The 23,299-nt window shown below is 34.7% G+C and overlaps 1 protein-coding gene across 1 annotated transcript in view; it reads right to left on the reverse strand.

Moving 5' to 3' along the window:
- Positions 1-1,074: 1,074 nt before the first annotated feature.
- LOC114344727 (uncharacterized) overlaps positions 1,075-23,299 on the reverse strand; it is a 28,225-nt gene continuing 6,000 nt past the window's right edge. Inside the window, exons 2-4 of the mRNA XM_028295549.2 lie at positions 20,687-20,836; positions 20,436-20,559; positions 1,075-4,809 (exon numbers count right to left, since the gene is read on the reverse strand). Of these exons, the coding sequence (XP_028151350.1) occupies positions 4,688-4,809; positions 20,436-20,559; positions 20,687-20,836 (396 nt within the window). The 3' untranslated portion in view covers positions 1,075-4,687. The remainder of the gene's footprint in view (positions 4,810-20,435; positions 20,560-20,686; positions 20,837-23,299) is intronic.

Genomic DNA, 23,299 nt, shown 5'->3' on the forward strand with positions numbered 1-23,299 from the left:
TAGGAAAATAATATACCAAAGTAGATATGCATATAGCGACCTCTAATGAAAAAAGATGAGGTGAAGGTTTCTTAATTGTTCAGACTTGTGAGATTATTTTTATTAAAACTGCATAATGTTATTTCAATATGTAATAAAAAACATCAAAATATTGATTATACACTATCAACTACAATTGCTATCTTATGATTTTAAATATAAGTCCACCAATATGAATATTACAAGGATATAGAGCACATATAGCTAAAATACCATTGAAGATCTTTTATAAAACACAGCATTGATATTCCAAGTTAATAAAGAAAAATATCACATTCATAAACAATTTACAAACTATACACAAGTGATAATCTTAAGATAAATAAAAACAAACCAAAACAAAAAAGATTTCATAAATCGATATGAAAACTTAATCCATAAATAAGGCCTGGATTCCGCGTACAACAAAAAGTTGATTAATAGCAAGCTAAAAATTTGTTAACACGTTGACGGACAGTGAGTCAGATGTATAAGCAAGTGTTGTGACACTATATTTATGTATTTTGCAAAGTAGAATAGGGAAAAATGCAACTTCTTTAGACGTTGTGTCACATTACATCAATGAAAATTAGACGTCTATAGACGTTCTGTCCGTCAACGTGTTAATAACTTAACGGTGTCTCGTCGGACAAACTTTGATGCATGGGAACACTGGAACAGGGAAAGTTTTAATTGTGAAACAGGTTAAAAATTTGGAATGTCAGACTACGAAAACGTCCCATGTATTTTGTCGAACAGAAATTCCAATTGATTTGTTACCCTTTCGTTAAACCCTTATGCAAAAATCAGACTGCTATTTATCACCAACTGGGCACTTTAATAAGTCCGACACGTAGAAATGTCAAATGACAGGAATTATGTTGGTGATAAATGACAGTCTGATTTTTGATTTGAGAGTTTAATGACAGGGTAGTCCTGTCGCCAGAGGGGGTACATCTGCCTCCTTAATTCATATGGACTTACCCAAATTTTTTTATGTATTTTGACCCGTAGGACACGAATTTTTTGGGTAACAGTTGATCCGGATGTCGATAAGTTTGTTATAAACAAAGAACTTGAGGAATTACATAACAGCGATTTTTCGCAAAATAACATTTTTTTGTATTTTTTGGGTGATTCTCAGCAAAAAATGATCTTACAAGTTTTTTGGTAGGATGCATAGTTTTAGAGATAAACGCGGTTGAACTTTCAAAAAGTCGAAAAAGTGCAATTTTTGAACCCGAATAACTTTTGATTAAAGATAAAATAGCAATTCTGCTTAGTGCATTTGAAAGTTCAAGTCAAATTCTATCGGTTTTGATTATTTGCATTGCTAAAAATTAAGTTTTTATTTGTTAAACAAAGCCATAAACACATAGTGTTTCCCGTGCCCAATGCATGCGTTTTAATGTACGTAATCTACGTAGAAATTGTCTGTATGCGCGCCTACTCGTTCGATTTGAAATGGGAAATCCATTGAAAACATCATTCAATCACTATGTGATTATAGCTTTGTTTAACAATAAAAAAATTAATTTTTAGCAATGAAAGTAATCAAAACCGATAGAATTTGACTTGAACTTTCAAATGCGGTAAGCAGAATTGCTATTTTATTTTTCAATCAAAAGTTATTCGGGTTCAAAAATTGCAACTTTTCGATTTTTTGAAAGTTCATCAGCGTTTATGTCGAAAACTATGCATCCTACGAAAAAAGCTGTAAAAACATTTTTTGCTTAGAATGGCCCAAAAAATACAAAACAATGTTTTGTTTTGCGAAAAATCGCTGTTATGTGATTCCTCAAGTTCTTTGTTTATAACAATCTTATCGATATCTGGATCGACTGTTACCCAAAAAATTCGTGTTCTACGGGTCAAAATACATAAAATAAACTTGGGTATGTCCATCTGAATTAAGGAGGCCGTTGTACCCCCACTGGCGACAGGACTAAGGGTAACAAATCAATTGGAAGTTCTGTCCGACAAAATACATGGAACTTTTTCGTAGTCTGACGTTTCATATTTTTAACCTGTTCCACAATTAAAACTTCCTTTGTTCCAGTGTTCCCGTACATCAAAGTATGTCCGACTAGACACCGTTAAGCTATTAACAAATTTTCAACTTGCTAGTAATCAACTTTTTTTGGTACGCTGGATCTAGGCCTATAATAACTACATGAAATATACCGTAGGGTACATGAAGGTACGCCATGAATTAATTCACATATTCAGATACCAGAATGGTATCTAAATATGTTATTTATGTGAATGGTATCTGGTTTTTTATTTTGGTCACCAAAATAACAAACGAGGAAGTGGCTCAAGCGCTTCAAAAAATAAAGAAAGGAAAAGCGGTAGGACCAGATGATATTCCTGGGGAAGTATGGAGAGCATTTGGAGAGGCGGGAACAATGTGGCTAGCAGGTTTATTTAATAGAATTATGGAAGTTGGACAAATGCCAGACGAATGGAGAAGCAGTATACTACTACCTGTCTACAAAAACAAGGGAGATATATAACAATGTACAAACTACAGGGCTATAAAACTGCTTAGCCACACCATGAAAATATGGGAAAGAGTAACTGATAGACGGATATGTGAAGAGACCGAAATATCCGAGAATCAATTTGGCTTTATGCAAGGCAGATCAACAACAGATGCAATTTTCATTATAAGGCAGTTGAAGGAAAAATACAGGAGTAAAGAAACAAACGCTCATATGGTATTCATTGATCTTGAGAAAGCATATGATAGAGTTCCTCGAGAGATTCTGTGGTGGGCACTCAATAAGAAAGGAGTCCCTGGTAAATATGTAAATATTGTGAGGGATACCTATGTATGAGGGAGTAACGACTAGTGTTAGGACAGGTGTGGGAGAGACTGATAAATTTCATGTGAAAGTAGGATTGCACCAAGGCTCGGTGCTTAGTCCGTATTTATTCTCATTAGTTTTGGACCAGATAACAGCGAAACTACAGGGTAACATTCCATGGTGCTTAATGTATGCTGATGATGTCGTGTTACTAGGAAATAGTGAAAGAGACTTAGAACAAAAACTGGAACAGTGGAGACAAGTTCTCGAGGAAAAAGGTTTAAAACTTAGTAGGACACAGACAGAGTATTTGGAATGCTCATTTAAAGATGGAGTTACTACAAATAAAATGGTATCTTTGGATGGTAAACTGATTGTAAAAAGCAATAGTTTTAAGTACCTGAGATCGGTATTACAGAGTAATGGAGAAATAGATGGAGATGCATGCAGTAGAATTGGGGCTGGATGGATGAAGTGGAAGGAAGCGAGTGGTGTGCTGTGTGACAAGGAAAATTCCAATGAAGTTAAAGGGAAAATTCTATAAAACAGCCATTAGGCCGGCTATGATGTACGGAACTGAATGTTGGACAGTGAAAAAGAAAGAAGAACAACGAATGCATGTGGCGGAAATGAGAATGCTTAGATGGATGAGTGGAGTGACAAAAAAGGATAAAATTAAAAATGAGTATATTAGGGGAAGTCTAGGTGTGGCACCAATTGATGCCAAAATGAGACGATTAGGCAGGACATGTTGGTAAAGGGGATTAATATTGATATGACCCAAGATAGAATTGTGTAGAGAAAAGCAATTAGGGAAGCCGACCCCGCATAGGGACAAGGCAAAGAGAATGATGATGATGATTCCGGTACCAAAAATAGTTCGATGGAACCTAACTTACATTATTCGTACAAAATGTGCTCATAGAAAAGGTTACAGCCCTTCGAAGTTACAAAATGAAAATCGATGTTTTTCAATACATTGAAAACTGTTAGAGATTTTATGTTAAAAATGAAAATGTAGCCTTTTTATAACATAACAGGAATATCTTTTAAAGAATGGTAGTGAAATTTGAGCACCCCAAAAAGATTTTATGGGGTTTTGTTCCATTAAACCTTAACCAAATGTTTGTGTATGTTCCAATTAAATTTCACATTAAAACAGTAAGTCAGTTTTTATTGATATATTTTGAACATTTGTAAAATCCACCATATAAAAAAGACTATATTATTTGTAAATAGTTAAGGAAGTTAATAATAATAATATGAGAATTTATTTATAAGTAACATGTAGTTAGGTACTCAGAAATTTTGAAATAAAAAGCTGTATCTCGATAAAAACTGGCTTATCGAAAAAATACTAAGACGCAAAAAAGTTTTAAAACTAAAGTTTTTAACGAATAGTATCACAATAATAATTTAATTGGAACGTACACAAACATTTGGGGGGCTTTAACGGAACAAAACCCCATACAATTTTTATGAGGAGCACAAATTTCACTATTATTTTTTTAAGATGATCCTGCCATAAGAAAGCCACATGTCCATTTTACTAAAAATAAAATATCTAACACTTTTGGATATATTAGAAAAAATTGCTTTTCATCTTGTAACTCCAAAGGACTGTAATTTTTTATGTGCACATTTGTACTAAGGTAAAATTAAGTTACATTTAACCGAACTATTTTTGGTTCCAGATATGTGATTAAATTTATGAGCTACCTTTTTGTTACACCCTATATAATGGACCATTAAAATACACCTTACCTATACCTTATTATGAATTTAAAACAAACTGAATATGATAACACCAAGTATAATTTTTGGTGAATAAAAGAAGATTTTTTTTAGTTGCTTGTCTTTTAAACCTCCTCCACAGGTGTTTGACATTGGGAAGATGTAGCTGTAGCTGTATCATATGTGGTTTCCTTTATCCACAGTTGATATGCAGCATATGTAGTAAACCACATGAAGCAGACAAAAGCTGAAATATGAAAAAATCAATCAACAAAACAACACACAAGAGTGTGATAAAATGGTAATGTTTTGAAAGTTATAAGCAATACATGAGGCAATCAGAATCAAAACCTGCTAAATCCTAAATTTTTCGTTTTCCCTTTTTTTACATAGTTTCAAAGTTCAAGTATCTATTAATCTACAGGCACAAGGTTTCGCCTCAAAACTATCTAAATCCTCTTCAAAATACTACTGAAATTTTAACGTAGAATCAAACCCTGCTATGTCCATAGTTCTATGAACAATAAAATACTTAATTGAAGAGTCTCAGATGCAGAATCCACCAATTTAATAAAAATTAAAATGGTAAATAGTAATTTAAACCTGAGACTTTTCGCGTTGAAAGTTCTTACTGGTACAACCTTAATCTGCGACTTTTTCAATTAATAAGACAGCAGACGACGAATATAGAAAACGAAAGGGAAACGATCACATTCCGCCTTCATTCGTCTCGGAAAAGGACAGCAGAGGAACTTTCAGTACTCAAACCGAGTAAAGGAAATAAAATAATAAATGATGGTTTTGCTTGTTTTCGATTCAGAGGGTTGCACACCCGCTAGACAGGCTGTTTCTACCATTTCAGGCGTCATCAGTAGCTTTTGTTAGCGTGCAGATTAAGGATGTACCAGTAAGAACTTTCAACGCGAAAAGTCTCAGGTTTAAATTACTATTTACCATTTTAATTTTTATTAAATTGGTGGATTCTGCATCTGAGACTCTTCAATTTGTTATGAGATGTCGCTGTATCGCGTCTAATAAGAAATTTGAATTATTTTTCAGATTCCCTTTAAAATTATGGTGGACCTATGTTTCGATTCAGAGGTGTGCACGCTAACAAAAGCTACTGATGACGCCTGAAATGGTAGAAACAGCCTGTCTAGCGGGTGTGCAACCCTCTGAATCGAAAACAAGCAAAACCATCATTTATTATTTTATTTTCTTTACTCGGTTTGAGAACTAAAAGTTCCTCTGCTGTCCTTTTCCGAGACGAATGAAGGCGGAATGTGATCGTTTCCCTTTCGTTTTCTATATTCGTCGTCTGCTGTCTTATTAATTGAAAAAGTCGCAGATTAAGGATGTACCAGTAAGAACTTTCAACGCGAAAAGTCTCAGGTTTAAATTACTATTTACCATTTTAATTTTTATTAAATTGGTGGATTCTGCATCTGAGACTCTTCAATTTGTTATGAGATGTCGCTGTATCGCGTCTAATAAGAAATTTGAATTATTTTTCAGATTCCCTTTAAAATTATGGTGGACCTATGTTTCGATTCAGAGGTGTGCACGCTAACAAAAGCTACTGATGACGCCTGAAATGGTAGAAACAGCCTGTCTAGCGGGTGTGCAACCCTCTGAATCGAAAACAAGCAAAACCATCATTTATTATTTTATTTTCTTTACTCGGTTTGAGAACTAAAAGTTCCTCTGCTGTCCTTTTCCGAGACGAATGAAGGCGGAATGTGATCGTTTCCCTTTCGTTTTCTATATTCGTCGTCTGCTGTCTTATTAATTGAAAAAGTCGCAGATTAAGGATGTACCAGTAAGAACTTTCAACGCGAAAAGTCTCAGGTTTAAATTACTATTTACCATTTTAATTTTTATTAAATTGGTGGATTCTGCATCTGAGACTCTTCAATTTGTTATGAGATGTCGCTGTATCGCGTCTAATGGGAAATTTGAATTATTTTTCAGATTCCCTTTAAAATGATGGTGGAGCTATTTTTCGATTCAGAGGTGTGCACGCTAACAAAAGCTACTGATGACGCCTGAAATGGTAGAAACAGCCTGTCTAGCGGGTGTGCAACCCTCTGAGGGTGTGCAACCCTCTAGCGGGTCAAAATCATCATTTATTATATTAATAAAATACTTCTCGTGTATATTTTGTATGTTTTCCTATCAAAATGGTTCAATACACACTTTTAGTGCATTAATTGCGCCTAAAGGCAGTTGAAAATGAGCAATATTATGTGAACTTAGAATCAAAATCTGCTACATACTTTCTGAAGATGTAAGGGACATGCAGAAAATGACTATACCAAATTATTGTGTCATTTTATGACATTTATTGATGCCACTTTGATTAAGAAATGCTGGATACTTTTTGGGAAATTTACATTTTTAATGGTTTTTTAGTCTCTTAAGTTCCCTTATAAGTTTTAGAATACAAGAGAATTATTATTAAGAAGTTGCTTATAATGTAGTAACATTATAAGCGCAACAACCATAGGATCGAAGTTTCCACGTCCGCAGAAGTAGAAATTAGGAGGGGAGTTAGACAACGGCGGATCCAGCAACGTTCCAAGGAGGGGGCAATGAAATAAACATTTCCTCGTCACTTGCGTACGCAGGATTCTTTTTCGGTATGGGTTGTTACTTTAATTTTCTTCATGTACCATGTCCTTTCAGAACGTTGGTTACTATCATAGCTATCTTAATTTTATTCACTGCCACCCTAAATCGCAACCACGAAGTGCTTTTTCGTCCTGGACTGCGTTTGCCTTCTATTTTCACTTGCATAATATTTTGTAGCAGCCTATATTTAAAAATCCACAAGGAAAAAGTTTTCCTGTAGTTGGCTGTATACCATGTAATACAAAAAATAGTAAATCCTTTATAAAAGGTATATATTTAAAATTCCTGAAAAGGGCTACATCACAATCACATAACTAGTTTTCGACTGGTTTACCAGTCATCATCAGTGCTTACGTGAAGTTTACATGCTAACCACCAAGATATATAGTTTAACAAAAATATGTGGGTCAAAGCCCTGTATAAGTGGTCCGTTAAGGAAACATCAGTTAAAAATGCCGATTACAGCATGGATGTTTAAATTATTTTAATTATAAAATACCAAAAGTCATTTGCTACCAGACCTTCACCATGTAATCTAGTCACACCACATCTCAGATGTTACTTGGGGCATTATTTTTAAAATAATTTAAACATCCATGCTCTAATTGGCATTTTTAACTGATGTTTCCTTAACGGACCACTTATACAGGGCTTTGACCCACATATTTTTGTTAAACTATATCTTGGTGGTTAGCATGTAAACTTCACGTAAGCACTGATGATGACTGGTAAACTAGTCGAAAACTAGTTATGTGATTGTGATGTAGCCCTTTTCAGGGATTTTAAATATATATACCTTTTATAAAGGATTTACTATTTTTTTTTCTATATTTAAAACTTCTCATTACATGTCCAAAATACTCCACTTTTCTATTCTTGATGCCTTCTATAATCTTAGTAGTCTTGCTGAGACGTTCTAGTATTGTGGACTTTCGAATCTTCGTCACCAAAGATACTTTTAAAATTCTTCTATAGAACCACATTTCGAAAGCCTCAAGGCGATTTAGGTAAGTAGATCGATTTTATTCACAGTCCAAGACTCAACACCATACAGTAAGACCGAGAACACGTACTTTGGAGAAGGAATTCTGTTTTATGTTTCATTCCGTTATTCAGTTATCAACGGGACACAAAACTCACTATTTATTTTCAATCGTAATTATCTCTTTCTTAAAAAAAGGCGACACCAGGCGAAGTCTCAAGGAGGGGCAATTGACCCCATTGACCCCCCCTTGGATCCGCGCCTGGAGTTAGACAATTATGTGTTTTGTCACCCCTGCTATTTAATATTTATTCCGAGCCTCTATTTAAACAGGCATTGGAGGATTCCAAATGTCGTAAGTATCAACAGCATCAGATACGCTAATGATATACGGTCTTGATTTAGAATTCCTTGAGAGACTTGGGTCTACAACGATTTATCGACAGGACCAATTCGATCTGTGAGTAATTAGATATAAAAATCAATATTAAGAAAACCAAAGTGATGTAAATACAAAAAACCAGTATGTACCTCAACCTCGCACAAGAAACGGGCACATTTTCTGTGTGAAAAATACTTCCATGTGATTCTCGAATAAAACTCGAACTTCGACTACGTTTATCAGAATTCTAGGTCTGGACGGCTCAGTCCCGGATTAAGAGTCATGAGGCCCCTAGGCAACTCAAGCTATGAGGCCCCTAGGCAACTCAAGCTTTGAGGCCCCTTAAGAAGCCTGAGCCTTCTCTTTCTAAAACCACGGATAATCTCACCATCTTCGAGCGGTATCCCTTAGATATAAGACGTAACGGTGACAGTTTTTAAAAATTTTCATTTTTGAAAATCACCGTTCGCCTGTTTAGTCCGGGCTGATTATCGGAGAATAGGCCATTTTTGGGAAAAGTTATTTACCAGCAATTTTATTGCTGGAATCGAATTATAAGATCCTATATATTAATAATATAGGTATGCAAAGTCCTCAGATAGCGTGCTACTTTTTTTATAAACAAAATGGCGCCCGAAAATCGTGTTTTTTTCAATTATTGCTCTAGAACTCCGAAGATTTTAACTTTACAACAAAAACACTCAAATAAAAATTCACCGTGATTAAATTCTGCATAGAGACGTGTTTTTCCTGATCTGCTCCGACGAAAATTTTCCCCGGAAAATGCGGGTTTTCCCAACAAAATCTTTAATTTTCAAATAAAGTTTTAGATAAGTAATTATTTACCAATAATTAAATAATTTGGTGACTTAAAAGCCTTCTTGGTTTAGATTATAGTTCCAGTAGCTAGTGAAAATTAAACGAATATTTTAGCAACAATTCAATTGTTAATTAATAAGATAAAAAAGGGTTCAATTAATAATTAATAATTTACGGTCGCAATAATAACCAAAATAATTATGATACATTGATCAAACTTTGAAATCTTATAAAGATGAGATGCCTATTTAACATTTTGTCGACAAAATATAAATTTTTTATTTTTTTGCATAAGATTATGCAAAAAAAAGAAAAATTTATATTTTGTCGATAAAATATTAAAGAAGCGTCTCATCTTTATAAGTTTGATCAATGTATCATGATTATTTTGGTTATTATTGCGATCGTAAATTGTTAATTAACAATTGAATTGTTGCTAAAATATTCGTTTAATTTTCACCAGCTTCTGGAATTACAATCTATACCAAGAAATCTTTGATGTCACTAAGTTATTTAATTATTGATTAATAATTACTTACCTAAAACTTTATTTGAAAATTATAGTTTTTGTTAGGAAAACCCGCATTTTCCGAGGAAAATATTCGTCGGAGCAAATCGTGAAAAACATACCTCTATGCAGAATTTAATTGCGGTGAATTTTTATTTGAGTGTTTTTGTTGTAAAGTTAAAATCTTCGGAGTTATAGAGCAATAATTGAAAAAAATACGATTTGTCGGCGCCATTTTGTTTATAAAAAAAATAGCACACTATCTGCGGACTTTGCATACCTATATTATTAATATATAGGATCTTATAATTCGATTCCAGCAATAAAATTGCTGGTAAATGACTTTTCCATGAATTTTGCTAATTAGCCCAGAGTAGTTGCATTTATAATCATTAGCGTAAGATAAGTCTTAAAAGCTACAGCACGACCAAAATTCACTTTTAATTTGAGATTTAGATGTGTACTGTTCGGTTTTTCCACATTTTCTGAATTTTATTTTGGTACCGTGCAGGTATTATACTTGGCGAGACTTTACCAAAATACAATTCAAGAAATTTGGAAAAACCGAACGTCAACACCAGTGCGCATCCAAATCAGACAACAACGACCACAAATGAATCGTTTATTTCAGAAAGGGGTCAAGTCACAAAAACCTGCTTTTGAGAAAAACAAAAAAAACGTGTTTACATTCAACAAACATTTTATTTATATAAAATAAAAATTCTCACTAATAACCTGTAGTGTTTGTCAAAAAGTATGGTATTTTTCAAAAAGTTATCTTGTTAATTTGTTTAAGAAAAAAATAAATAATTTTTTGCACTTGGCCCCTTTCTGAAATAAAGTTGGTGTTTACTTTCAACAAAAATTTTATTTATATATAATAAAAATTCTCACTAATAGCCTGTAGTGTTTGTCAAAAAATATTGTATTTTTCAAAAATTTACCTTGTTAATTTGTTTAAGAAAAAAATAAATAATATTTTGCAGTTGGCCCCTTTATGAAATAAAGTTGGTGGTTACACAATTTTTAAGCAAGGAGTCATGCGTTGTTGCATGGCCCCTTTCTGCACTATGACAGCAATTGATTCCTTTCTGCAACAAAAGCTGTATTTACATTTAAATTAAAAAATTCCACCAAAAACTCATTTTGTCAAAATTAGTCACTTGACCCCTTTCTGAAATAAACGATTCAAATGTGGTCGTTGGTCTCTGTCCAAATCTCAAATATAAAGTAAACTTGGTCGTCCTGTACCTACAGACACATTTGGAAACGTGGATTCGAGTTTGTTCTCATAAATAACCCAAAATTATTGTGAAGCAGGAATAAATTGTTTTCCCTTCAAGTCTTGGAGCTGGGCTATAAAATATTTAAACTGCACTAGTTCATCTTCAATTTCAGAATAAGTATCATCAGATAGTTTTCATTTAGATTTAAAGCACCCTCCTTTATTTGAGTATCACTCAGTTTTGGAAAAACGCGCAAAACACCAAAACACTGAGTTCAGTGACTTGTACGCTGTCAACCGGCGACTCAGCTCAGTAGTTAGCTTATTTAAAATTGGTAGATGGGTCTAGGACGTTTCATCGCCGCCAGTTCATCGCCGCCGTTTCGATGCCGCCAGTTCATCGTCGGCCGATTCATCGCCGGCCGTTTCGATGCCGCCGGTTCATCGCCAGTCAGTTAATCGCTAACTGATATATTTCCGAATTTTTGACCAATTTTCGACAGTTACATTTATTATTTATTTTTAGTATAAATTAGGAATTCTAGGAAATTCGAGACATGACCATTCCCGTTGCCATACTTAATCTTTTAATAGACTTTTAAACTTTTATAATATAAAATATAATTTAACACTACAAATTTAATACTGTTTAGTATCAAAGGGCCTAGCCGGGTAAGATGGTGAAAAGTGCCCCCAACTCAATTTAAATTCCATATAGGTCACTTTTTAGCACATATAGAGGAACTCACTTTCTAAAATTTTTAGCCACCTAGATGGTCACGTGACCCCCCTAGAGCCTAATTAGGCTTTTTATGTTTTTATTTTTTTTCTCAGCCGCGTCAAGAGCTAGCCAAAAACTTTATTTAAAAAAGTTGTAAGTTTCAAAAAGATCTATATGAAAATTTTTTTTTTATTTTTTGGCGAAAAATTCGAATTTTTAGAACAATTTTAAACTTTTAAATAACTCTGAAAAAAAACTAAGACACTCGTTTTTACTAAAATCAATTATAATGTGTATTTTTGCACAATATTTCACCCTGAATTTTTTCAGGTTTTTAAAATTGGTGAAACGTACCTTTAAAAATAAAAAACCGCATAGTCACTAGAATAGTTAAAAAAATAAAAAATAATTGGGGTTTGTTTAATAAAATTTTTTTGTAACGCCATCCATTTTTACGATTTTGCCGAAACTGCTGGCAACATTGCAATAAAATTTGGCAGGTTTTAAGAGATAGTTATTGTGCATTTTTTGACATACAATTAAGAATTTTATATTCATCATTGGCGCGCGTACGGGTAATGGTCTGAAATTTTTAAAGAAAAAAAGATGGTACGCCACTGACATATTCCAAATTAACAATCATTTTTGAATTCCTCGTTCCATTTGTGACAAAAAATCTATCTTCCCATTTTTTCATACGACGCGCCGTTTTGTTGCAAAAAATAAAATATCTTAAAGCTTCCAAAGTATTCGAATTAATTTTTATAATGGATGTACGAGTTTATGTGAGGAGCTTTTTTGCAAAACTGCATAAATCCACTTTTCAAAAATTTTCAGGAGACGTAAAAACGTGCTGCAGCTGTTGTACTAAAACTTTCGAAATTTCTGAGAACGTAATCAATTGAGGTTAGATTTGGAGAAATAAAACGTTAATTAACATTAAGTATTGTTATTGATTTGCATTAACAAAATATAGCCATGTGTCTGTTGGAGATATCGCGTTTTGTAAAAAAAGATGGGCACAGCGTGACATAGCGTGGCTACGCTACACACTATCAGTGCGAGCCGTGAATAGTTTTAGACTAACGAATATTATATTTTGTTTCACGAATCAACATCTAATTCTAGAGGATACTTTTAAAACCAAACAAAAATAGTAGAGGGATAGCTCTGCAGACCGGAGGATTTATGCAGTTTTGTAACACAAAAACTAATTTTAATGGTTAGCTAAAGAAGGAGATGTTAAATTTTGTATAAAAAAAGAGTGGACATGGGGTAAAGGTTTTTGAGTGGATTAATTAAGTTTTGTGGAAGAAACGTGATTGTTAGTCTCATTTTAAATGGAAAATATTAACTTTTAACACATGAGACTTATACACAAGATCTAAGGCAGACCAAACTCTCGAAATTCAACAAAACATGTATTTTAGCCGGAAATGGATTTATGCAGTTTTGTAAAAAAGCTCCTCATGTATGTAGATGTAGAAACTACTAGAAGTTCGAACGATTTGTAAGGGTTAAGATCTTTTATTTTTTGAATAAAAATGGCGCGTCGTATGAAAAAAAAAGAAGATAGATTTTTTGTCACAAATTGAACGAGGAATTCAAAAACGATTGTTAATTTGAAATATGTCAGTGGCGTACTATCTTTATTCTTTAAAAAGTTCAGACCATTACCCCTATGCGCGCCAATGATGAATATCAAATCCTTAATTGTATGTCAAAATATGCACAATAACGACCTCTTAAAACCCGCCAAGCTTTATTACAATGTTGCCAGTAGTTTCAGCAAAATCGTAAAAAATGTGTAAAATTTTGTTTTCTTCAACGCCCTGTATCTTGAAAATGGATGGCGTTACAAAAAAATTTTATAAAACAAACCCCAATTATTTTTCAGTTTTTTACCTATTCTAGTGACGGTGTTACCTTTTTTGAAAAATATGTATAAAATTATATCAAAACGAAAAAAAAACCGAAAAAATGCGGTTTTTAATTTTTAAAGGTACGTTTCACCAATTTTAAAAATCTGAAAAAACTCAGAGTGAAAGATTGTGCAAAAATACACGTTATAATTGATTTTCGTAAAAACGAGTGTCTTAGTTTTTTTTTCAGAGTTATTTAAAAGTTTAAAATTGTTCTAAAAATTCGAATTTCCCGCCAAAAAATAAAAAAAAAAATTTTTTTCATATAGATCTTTTTAAAACTTACAACTTTTTAAATAAAGTTTTTGGCTAGCTCTTGATACGGCTGAGATAAAAAATAAAAACATAAAAAGCCTAATTAGGCTCTAGGGGGGTCACGTGACCACATAGGGGGCTAAAAATTTCATAAAGTGAGTTCCTCTATATGTGCTAAAAAGTGGCCTATATGTAATTTAAATCGAGTTGGGGGCACTTTTTACCATCTTACCCGGCTAGGCCCTTTAGGGGAAGTAGAAATAGAACAGTAAATTAATATAATAATATTTTTTATCTATTTATTTGTTATAAGTTTTGAACTGAATTTAACGTCGTGTCGTGTCATCTCCCATAATACAAGATCAACTGACTAACTGGCGATTAAACGGCCGGCGATGAAACGGCCGGCGATGAAATGGACTGGCGATGAACCAGCGGCATCGAAACGGCGGTGATGAACCGGCGGCGATGAAACGTCCCATTCCGTTGGTAGATACGTCCTGTAGAGAAACTTCACTGGAATTAGCATTATCAAAATGTAGTTTTCTTGCTGGCTTTCGTTTATTTCGTTGGAATATTAAGAGGCAGGCCTTCTGCTCGTAATAACAAAAATTATCCCTTTGGGGATTTTAAGAACTCTAAACTGGGGCTGAACCAATCTCTTTTGTTTGTGTGTAATGATTTACTGATAGCGTTGATGCGTTCTAAAATTTGCTGTACAAAACTCATTCAATATGAATGTTTCTTTTTTTGACAATAACTTTAACAAACACTTAGCCTCATGAACTGTTTCAGTTGTCTGATTAGTGTTATCAGCAAGAGTATGAAGGGCAGATTTGAAGGTATTGTAACCCTTAGACAAAGCTGTTGTTGCATCAGCCCTTGCACGCCATCTAGTGCTGCTTGTTCTTTTAAGGACTAGATCGTGGCGAATGAGATCGCTTAGTGGAGTTTAACTTAAGCATTTGATCAGAACTTCCCAACGGTGGGTACCTTACTTACTATTTGATCAACTACTGCATCTACATCTAACTACACGACAGTATTCATTCTCTTCCCAAGAACAAAACCAAACTAAGAATAAATAAGAGGCTGAATGATACATTTCGCGGAAACTAGAGCGAAAGGCATGGGTAGAAGTGGAGAAGGTAGGGAGAGAAACCCTGCAGACTGGCAGGCAGTACTGTTCCTTCTACCAAACGGTTTCTATATTAGCGACTAATTCTCACAACATAGGCTTTCTATGTGAACAAAGGTATGCATTGTAATGTAGTTTGACTTCGTCCACTATCACTTCTATGGTATTGCGTGATATTTGAACTTCTTAACATAAAATGATTTACGAAGTAGTTTTCAATCCTAATAGTAAATTATTAATAGACTAAGTTTTCACTCTAATGGCATATAACATATCCCACCAGAATGAAAACAATGGGAACCTTCTCTGGTTACACCTCCGAGGCTTCTACAATTTGCAAGCCATACGAAATTGAAAATGGTTATTCATTTTTAAATTATTAATATTGAAATTATTAAAAATATTACTAAAAGATTTTTAAATTGAAAACTTATTGGTACACTTTCCTGGTGACACCTCCAAGACTTCTACAATTTGCAAGTCAAATGGATGCTGCAGTGAAGACGAGAGGGAAGGAATTCTACACTATGCAATTCACATCCCCCGTCTGCAGCTGGTAAAGTTCCAACGGAAAAATGCACCTAGTTACTCTACGGAGTAATACGACTATAAAATAAAAATGTTTGTTTTGCCTTCGCATTGCAACTGAATAAAAATGGTATACATTTTTATTTTATAGTCGTATTACTCCGTAGAGTAACTAGGTGCATTTTTCCGTTGGAACTTTACCAGCTGCAGACGGGGGATGTGAATTGCATAGTGTAGAATTCCTTCCCTCTCGTCTTCACTGCAGCATCCATTTGACTTGCAAATTGTAGAAGTCTTGGAGGTGTCACCAGGAAAGTGTACCAATAAGTTTTCAATTTAAAAATCTTTTAGTAATATTTTTAATATTTTCAATATTAATAATTTACTATTAGGATTGAAAACTACTTCGTCTTTCAATGCCAGATGGCGCTAGCCACCTACTATTATCACTTCGGTTGCAATGGGTGGAAAAGGCTCTCGATGCGAATCAGTTAAAATATGGAGAACAGCGCCTACGTTCTTTCCGATGAGGCTCCAATAAGAGCCGAAAATCGCGATTCAAGGGACTGGACTGCACTCCGTATTCTAATTGAAAAGTAAGATTGTTTTGCCTTCGCATTGCAACTGAATAAAAATGGTATACATTTTTATTTTATAGTCGTATTACTCCGTAGAGTAACTAGGTGCAGTTTTCCGTTGGAACTTTACCAGCTGCAGACGGGGGATGTGAATTGCATAGTGTAGAATTCCTTCCCTCTCGTCTTCACTGCAGCATCCATTTGACTTGCAAATTGTAGAAGTCTTGGAGGTGTCACCAGGAAAGTGTACCAATAAGTTTTCATTAAAAAAAAAAATTTAAAATCTTTTAGTAATATTTTTAATATTTTCAATATTAATAATTTACTATTAGGATTGAAAACTACTTCGTCTTTCAATGCCAGATGGCGCCAGCCACCTACTATCATCACTTCGGTTGCAATGGGTGGGAAAGGCTCTCGATGCGAATCAGTTAAAATATGGATAACAGTGCCTACGTTCTTTCCGATGAGGCTCCAATAAGAGCCGAAAATCGCGATTCAAGGGACTGGACTGCACTCCGTATTCTAATTGAAAAGTAAGATTGTTTTGCCTTCGCATTGCAACTGAATAAAAATGGTACACATTTTTATTTTATAAAATGATTTGTTTTAAGTTTTATTTAATTCTAATTATTACTTTTTCGTTTTGAGCTCTGCGAGGCCCCTAGGCAACTGCCTACTTTGCCTAATGGTTAATCCGGCACTGGGTCGGCTCTTCTCTATGAATTTGAAACGTGGACCCTTAAAACATAAACCGTAAATAAATTGGAGCTGCGAGGCCTCGGATGATGAGCTTCGCGATCCGGATGGCACCCGGCGCATCTTCTCGTCCGGGGAGGAATGTGTGAAATCAGTTACCGGGCATGTAGACGTGACTCATCAGGCTTTACATGCGAAATGTGCTACTGGTGAAAAACAAAAACTTAATAACCGCAAACCATACAACATAGCTACATGGAATGTCCGTGGTCTTTTACAACCGGGCAAACAAGCTATTCTGGAGAAGGAACTGGAACGAACCAATATATCTGTGGCCGGGCTCTCTGAACTTCACTTCCGTAACGAGGGGCACTACATAACTAGTTTGGGACATTTCATGTGCTTTTCCGGCAACACTAACAAAAGTATCAATGGTGTTGGCTTTTGGGTTTCAAAATCTCTTTCTCCTTATATACTGGGATATCAAGCTATCAGTGATCGTATAATTTCCTTAAAACTAAATGGATCTCCCTCTATTATCCATTTGATTCAGGTCTATGCGCCTACCTCAACTGCTGATGATGATACAACTGAATCTTTTTTCAACGAACTGGAATCATATCTGCAAAATATCCCAAATAAAGAAATCGCTATCATCATGGGTGATTTAAACTCAAAAATCGGAGTTACTATGGCTGACGAACATATACGAAATATTGTGGGTAGATATGGAATAGGTGAACGTAATTCAAGGGAAGACCGCCTTATCCAGTTCTGCGTTGACAATGACTTGACAATAATGAACTCTATGTATAAGCACCACCCCAGAAGATTGTACACTTGGATCTCACCTAGCGGACGACACCGAAATCAAATCGATTACATAATGATTAAACATCGCTGGAAAACATCTATTAGCCAATGTAAAACACGACCTAGCGCTGACTGCGGCTCTGACCACCAACTTCTTTTTGCAACGCTAAAGCAAAAATTCAAGGCATGTGCTAGGATCCGAAACAAGAGGATATCAAAAATAAAAGATACACAACAATTTAAAAGCCAATGTAATGAAAGATTCGAAAATATTTTACCAACTATCATCACACATGATTCCGAAAAGATTTGGTTATCTTTTAAAAATACCTTGATACAGACCTTGACTGACTGCGAGGCACAGTCTAATGCATTCTCAACCGGACCAAAAAAAGTGTGGATGTCTGCAGATACTTTTCACCTCGTTGAAGAACGTAGAAAACTTAAAATTGCTGGAATCGAGAACCCTCTCAGGAATTCCCAGTACCGACAGCTATCTAGAGCTATTCAGGCTGCTTGTAGACGAGACAAAAACAAACATATAGAGAAAATCTGCAGAGAAATTCAACTACATGCCGACACAAATAACACCAAAGAACTCTTTGATAAAGTCAGACTACTCACACGTAAATTCAAGCAGAAATCTTGGTCTATCAAAGATGATGAAGGTAATGTACAGACGGATCTGGACAAGGTTATTGATGTTTGGAGGGCGTATTGTAAGTCTTTATACGCCAATACGGACCAGATGCCAGCGGGAACCCCGTTTGTACCTGACTGCCAGACCTCCACTTTCCATTCTCCTTCAACAGAGACACACCACACTAGTTTTGAATCTGAACCTGACATACTTTTTTCCGAGGTGGAATTCGCTTTAAGACTTAAGTTAAACAAAGCAGCAGGATATGATCTCATTACTGCAGACGTCTTGAAGCATCTTCCGGAATGTGGAGTGAAAATATTACATCGATTGTGTAATGAAATATGGCACACAGGCGTCTGGCCTGAGGATTGGAGAAAGACCATAATCATAGCTCTTCATAAGAAAGGTTCAACAAATAATTGTAACAACTACAGGCTATTAGCTCTAATATCACACGCCAGTAAGGTGATCCTCTACATATTGCAACGGCGTCTAGAAAACTTCATAAGTTGGCAAATAGCACCTGAGCAGGCTGGATTTGTAAAGGGCAGAGGTACTAGAGAACAAATCCTTAATGTAAGAAACATCATAGAAAAAGCCAGAGAATACCAGATCCCGATATTTATATGTTTCGTCAATTATACAAAGGCCTTTGATAATTTAGTTAGATGGGACAAACTATGGAACATATTGACGACAATGGGTGTACCTAAACACTTGACTCACCTTATTAGCAAACTGTACCAAGATAACCTGGCATATATTCGAATGGACGGATACCTGTCTGACAAATGCACTTTGGAGAATGGAGTACGCCAAGGATGCGTTTTATCTCCCTTATTATTTAACATCTATTCGGAGTTCATAATGCGCAGAGTCTTGGATGGTTGGGAGGGAGGAGTAAACCTAGGTGGTGTTTAGATATCTAACTTGCGTTTCGCAGACGACACTACACTTCTAGCCTCTACTCCAGAAGAAATTACTGAATTATTAAAAAAACTCGAGGTAGAAAGTGCTAAATTTGGACTCATGGTTAACTACAACAAAACCAAAATCATGGTTATTGATCGCCAACAACAGTTTCCTGAAACCCAAACTATATCGGGATGCGAGGTAGTCTCATCTATGATATATCTTGGAGCTCTAGTTAACAACAAGGGCAGTTGTGAACCCGAAATTAGAAGACGCATTCAACTAGCAAGAGCAGCAATGAGTGAACTAAACGGGGTCTGGCGTGATCGTCACATTACTATGACAAACAAAAAGAGACTCGTTTCAACTCTGGTCTTTTCCATATTTTACTATGCATGCGAGACATGGACAGTCAAAGAATCAGATAGACGACGTATAGACGCCTTTGAAATGTGGACATGGAGACGCCTGCTTCGAATTCCATGGACGGCTCGCCGTACAAACATCTCGGTTCTGGATGAAATTAAGCCGGATCAGCGTCTGTGCAGTACCGTTTACTCTAGAATTTTAAAGTTCTTTGGTCATGTCCATCGAAGTGATCACAAAATGGAGCGGTTGGTGGTCCAAGGAAGGCCTCAGACTCAACGCCAACGCGGAAGATCTCCACAGCGATGGGCGGACATTACTAAAAAGCTTCTCAACAAACAGTATACTGAGGCAATACATGTAACTGATGACCGCGACCAGTGGAGAAATATTATCAATCAAACTGTCCGAGCTGCTGAAGCCCAATTATGAACCACAACACATCTACTAAGATGTTAATGACTATGATGATAATGCTCAACTAATAGCAAAAGGAAAGATCGAGTGAAAGAGAGGACTGGAAGGAAAAGAAGATCATGACTAAGAAACATCTGACAATGGACAGGACTAAATTTTGAACACCTAATAAGAACAGCTGAAGACAGACGAGTGTTTGCCAATTGTAGTAGCCAACCCTCTTTCACCCCCTAATCACTCTAAGAAAAAGAAGCTTATAATGTAAAAAATTATAAAACATAGTAAATGATCCTATATGTCAATATTTGTGTTTACTTATTTTTGATATACTTACCAAAAACGGCAAATATGATGAGATAGGTAAAGTCATGGCTAGTATGACTTTCTATATGCATTGTAGCTGCAAATAGACTTATGAATATTAATAAGGCATACAGGAATGCATACTTTTGGTCTTTCTAAAAGCAGAAAACAAATTTAATGTCTTATGTAATGTAACGTAATGCAGTCTTAAATGCATTGAAATGATATAGTGATCTTGTTTTTTTTTTTTAGTTTAACTAAACTCTATCTTAGTTCACTTACTTTCAGAACCGCTACTAGTAGTAAAACACTAAGAATAAGATTAGATGCTGCGAACAACATGGACAACTTGAAGAATCCGGCTTGAACCTCTTCGTCATCGGAATGTTTTAACTTAAGGCTACAGATTATTACACCAGTTACTCCAAAGATCTAGAATATAACAATTATTGTTATTATATATGTAGATATATCATATCTTATTGTATTTTTATTAATTAGTCCAGAAAGCCACTGCGCATCCGCTAGGAAAAATATTCCGATTCGGATTTTCTGCACAATCTTACTCAAAAAGAACCCCTTTTAACAAATTTGCATGTTGCCAGGACCAAAAGTGGGTAAAAAATTTTTTAAACGTTTTAATTTGTTTTTTTCCTAAAATTATTTTTTTTGCATGGAACAAAGTTTTTTAGGTTTTTTGGACCATTCCAAACAGAAAAGGTCTTTAGTGACTTTTCTCTAAAGTTGATAGTTTTTGACATATAAGCGATAAAAAATTGAAAAATTGCGAAATCGGCCATTTTTAACCTTCAAAACCTATGTGAAAAACTTAAAATTTGAATGTTGCCAAGGAAGGTAGATATTCTTTAAACATCGATTGAGGAAATCCCGAAGAGTTTTTTGCAATACAGTATTCAAAACTCCTTTGTTTTTTAATTTCTAATCACACGTGCGCGACACTATTTTCCACCGTTTTGTTGCATGTGTATACAGTATGGACAGTATGGTGCAAATGAAAGGAATAAATTCGTTATTTCGTAAACCGGCGACTTTAAGGAAAAAATCCGAAACAGGTTGATTTTTATTTTTAAGTTATGTTATTGTGGCATATATCGGATACTAGTGACGTCACCCGTCTGGGCGTGATGACGTAATCGATGATTTTTTTAAATGAGAATAGGGGTCGTGTGGTAGCTCATTTGAAAGGTTTTTCAATTATCTATTCAGTAATGTAAACATTTACATAATTATTTATACAGGGTGTCCAAAAAATTTTTATTAAATTAAATTATTTGACAAAAAAAGAAGTAGAAGGACACCTTGTATAAATAATTATATAAATGTTTATATTACTAAATAGAGAATTGAAGAACCTTTCAAATGAGCTAGCACACGACCCCTATTCTTATTTAAAAATATCATCGATTACGTCATCACGCCCAGATGGATGACGTCACTAGTATACCATATATGCCACAATATCATAACTTAAAAATAAAAATCGACCTGTTTCGGGATTTTTCCTTAAAGTCGCCGGTTTACGAAATAACGAATTTATTAAACCATACTGAAGCTACGGGGACTTTCCCATTGATTTTGTTTTAACGAATTTATTCTTTTCATTTGCACCATACTGTCGGTGGAAAATAGTGTCGCGCACGCTTGATTATCAATTAAAAAACAAAGGAGTTTTGAATATTGTATTGCAAAAAACTCTTCGGGATTTCATTAACCGATGTTTAAAGAATATCTACCTACCTTGGCAACATTCAAATTTTCAGTTTTTCACATAGTTTTTGAGGGTTAAAAATAGCCGATTTCGCAATTTTTCAATATTTAATCGCTTATATGTCAAAAACTATCAACTTTAGAGAAATGTCACTAAAGACCTTTTCTATTTGGAATGATCCAAAAAACCTAAAAAAACTTTGTTCCATGCAAAAAAAAATAATTTTAGGAAAAAAACAAAAAAAAACGTTTAAACAATTTTTGACCCGCTTTTGGTCCTGGCAACATGCAAATTTGTTAAAAGGGGTCCTTTTTGAGTAAGATTGTGCAAAAAATCCGAATCGGAATATTTTTCCTAGCGGATGCGCAGTGGCTCTCTGGACTAAGTCAATATAATTTTTTAAGAATTTGTATCCAGGCGAAGGACCAGGATTGTCCGCACGCCACTGGACAAAAATAAGGAGTGTTAGCAGTTTTTTGGTGCACTATTAAATTAATAACTTAATATAGATTAATATTATATTGAGATTATAGACCAATAATTGCTAGAATTCTACTAAGAATCTCCTAAGTAGTTTTTAGATAACATAAGAATTAAACCTTTATTGGTGTTTATCTCAATATGTATAAAATGTGACATTCCTTGTTTTTCCCCTGTACTCTTCAAATATTCCTTCTAAGACAAGCTTTGGAAAAAACAATAATAGTATGGAATTGATTCTCATCATTTGTTTGTGGATTTGAGATGTGCCTATGACAGTGTAAACAGAAACTCACTATACAAAGCAATGATAGAATTTAATATCCCAATATACACTTAGTGAGATTGCTGAAAGCAACCCTCTTAACAGTCGAGTGTAAGGTTAGAGTGCAGAATGAAATATCAGGGAGATAGCTTATCGTGCCTTCTATTCAGCATTGCTTTAGAGAAAGCTATTAAAGAATCTAACATAACAACAAGAGGGACCATTATTAATAGGAGTGTACAAATATTATCGTATGCAGATGACATCGATATAATAGGTGGTAAAGTCAATGACTTCACGGCATTGGAAGCAGCAAATAGAGCGTAGGTACTATGGATTGAAGAAACTTTTAACATCAAACATCGTCACAAAAAGAACAAAAATATTGATATACAGAACTCTAATCAAGCCCGCCCTCACT

Source organism: Diabrotica virgifera, chromosome 1, assembly GCF_917563875.1.
Source record: "Diabrotica virgifera virgifera chromosome 1, PGI_DIABVI_V3a".
NCBI lineage: Eukaryota > Metazoa > Arthropoda > Insecta > Coleoptera > Chrysomelidae > Diabrotica > Diabrotica virgifera.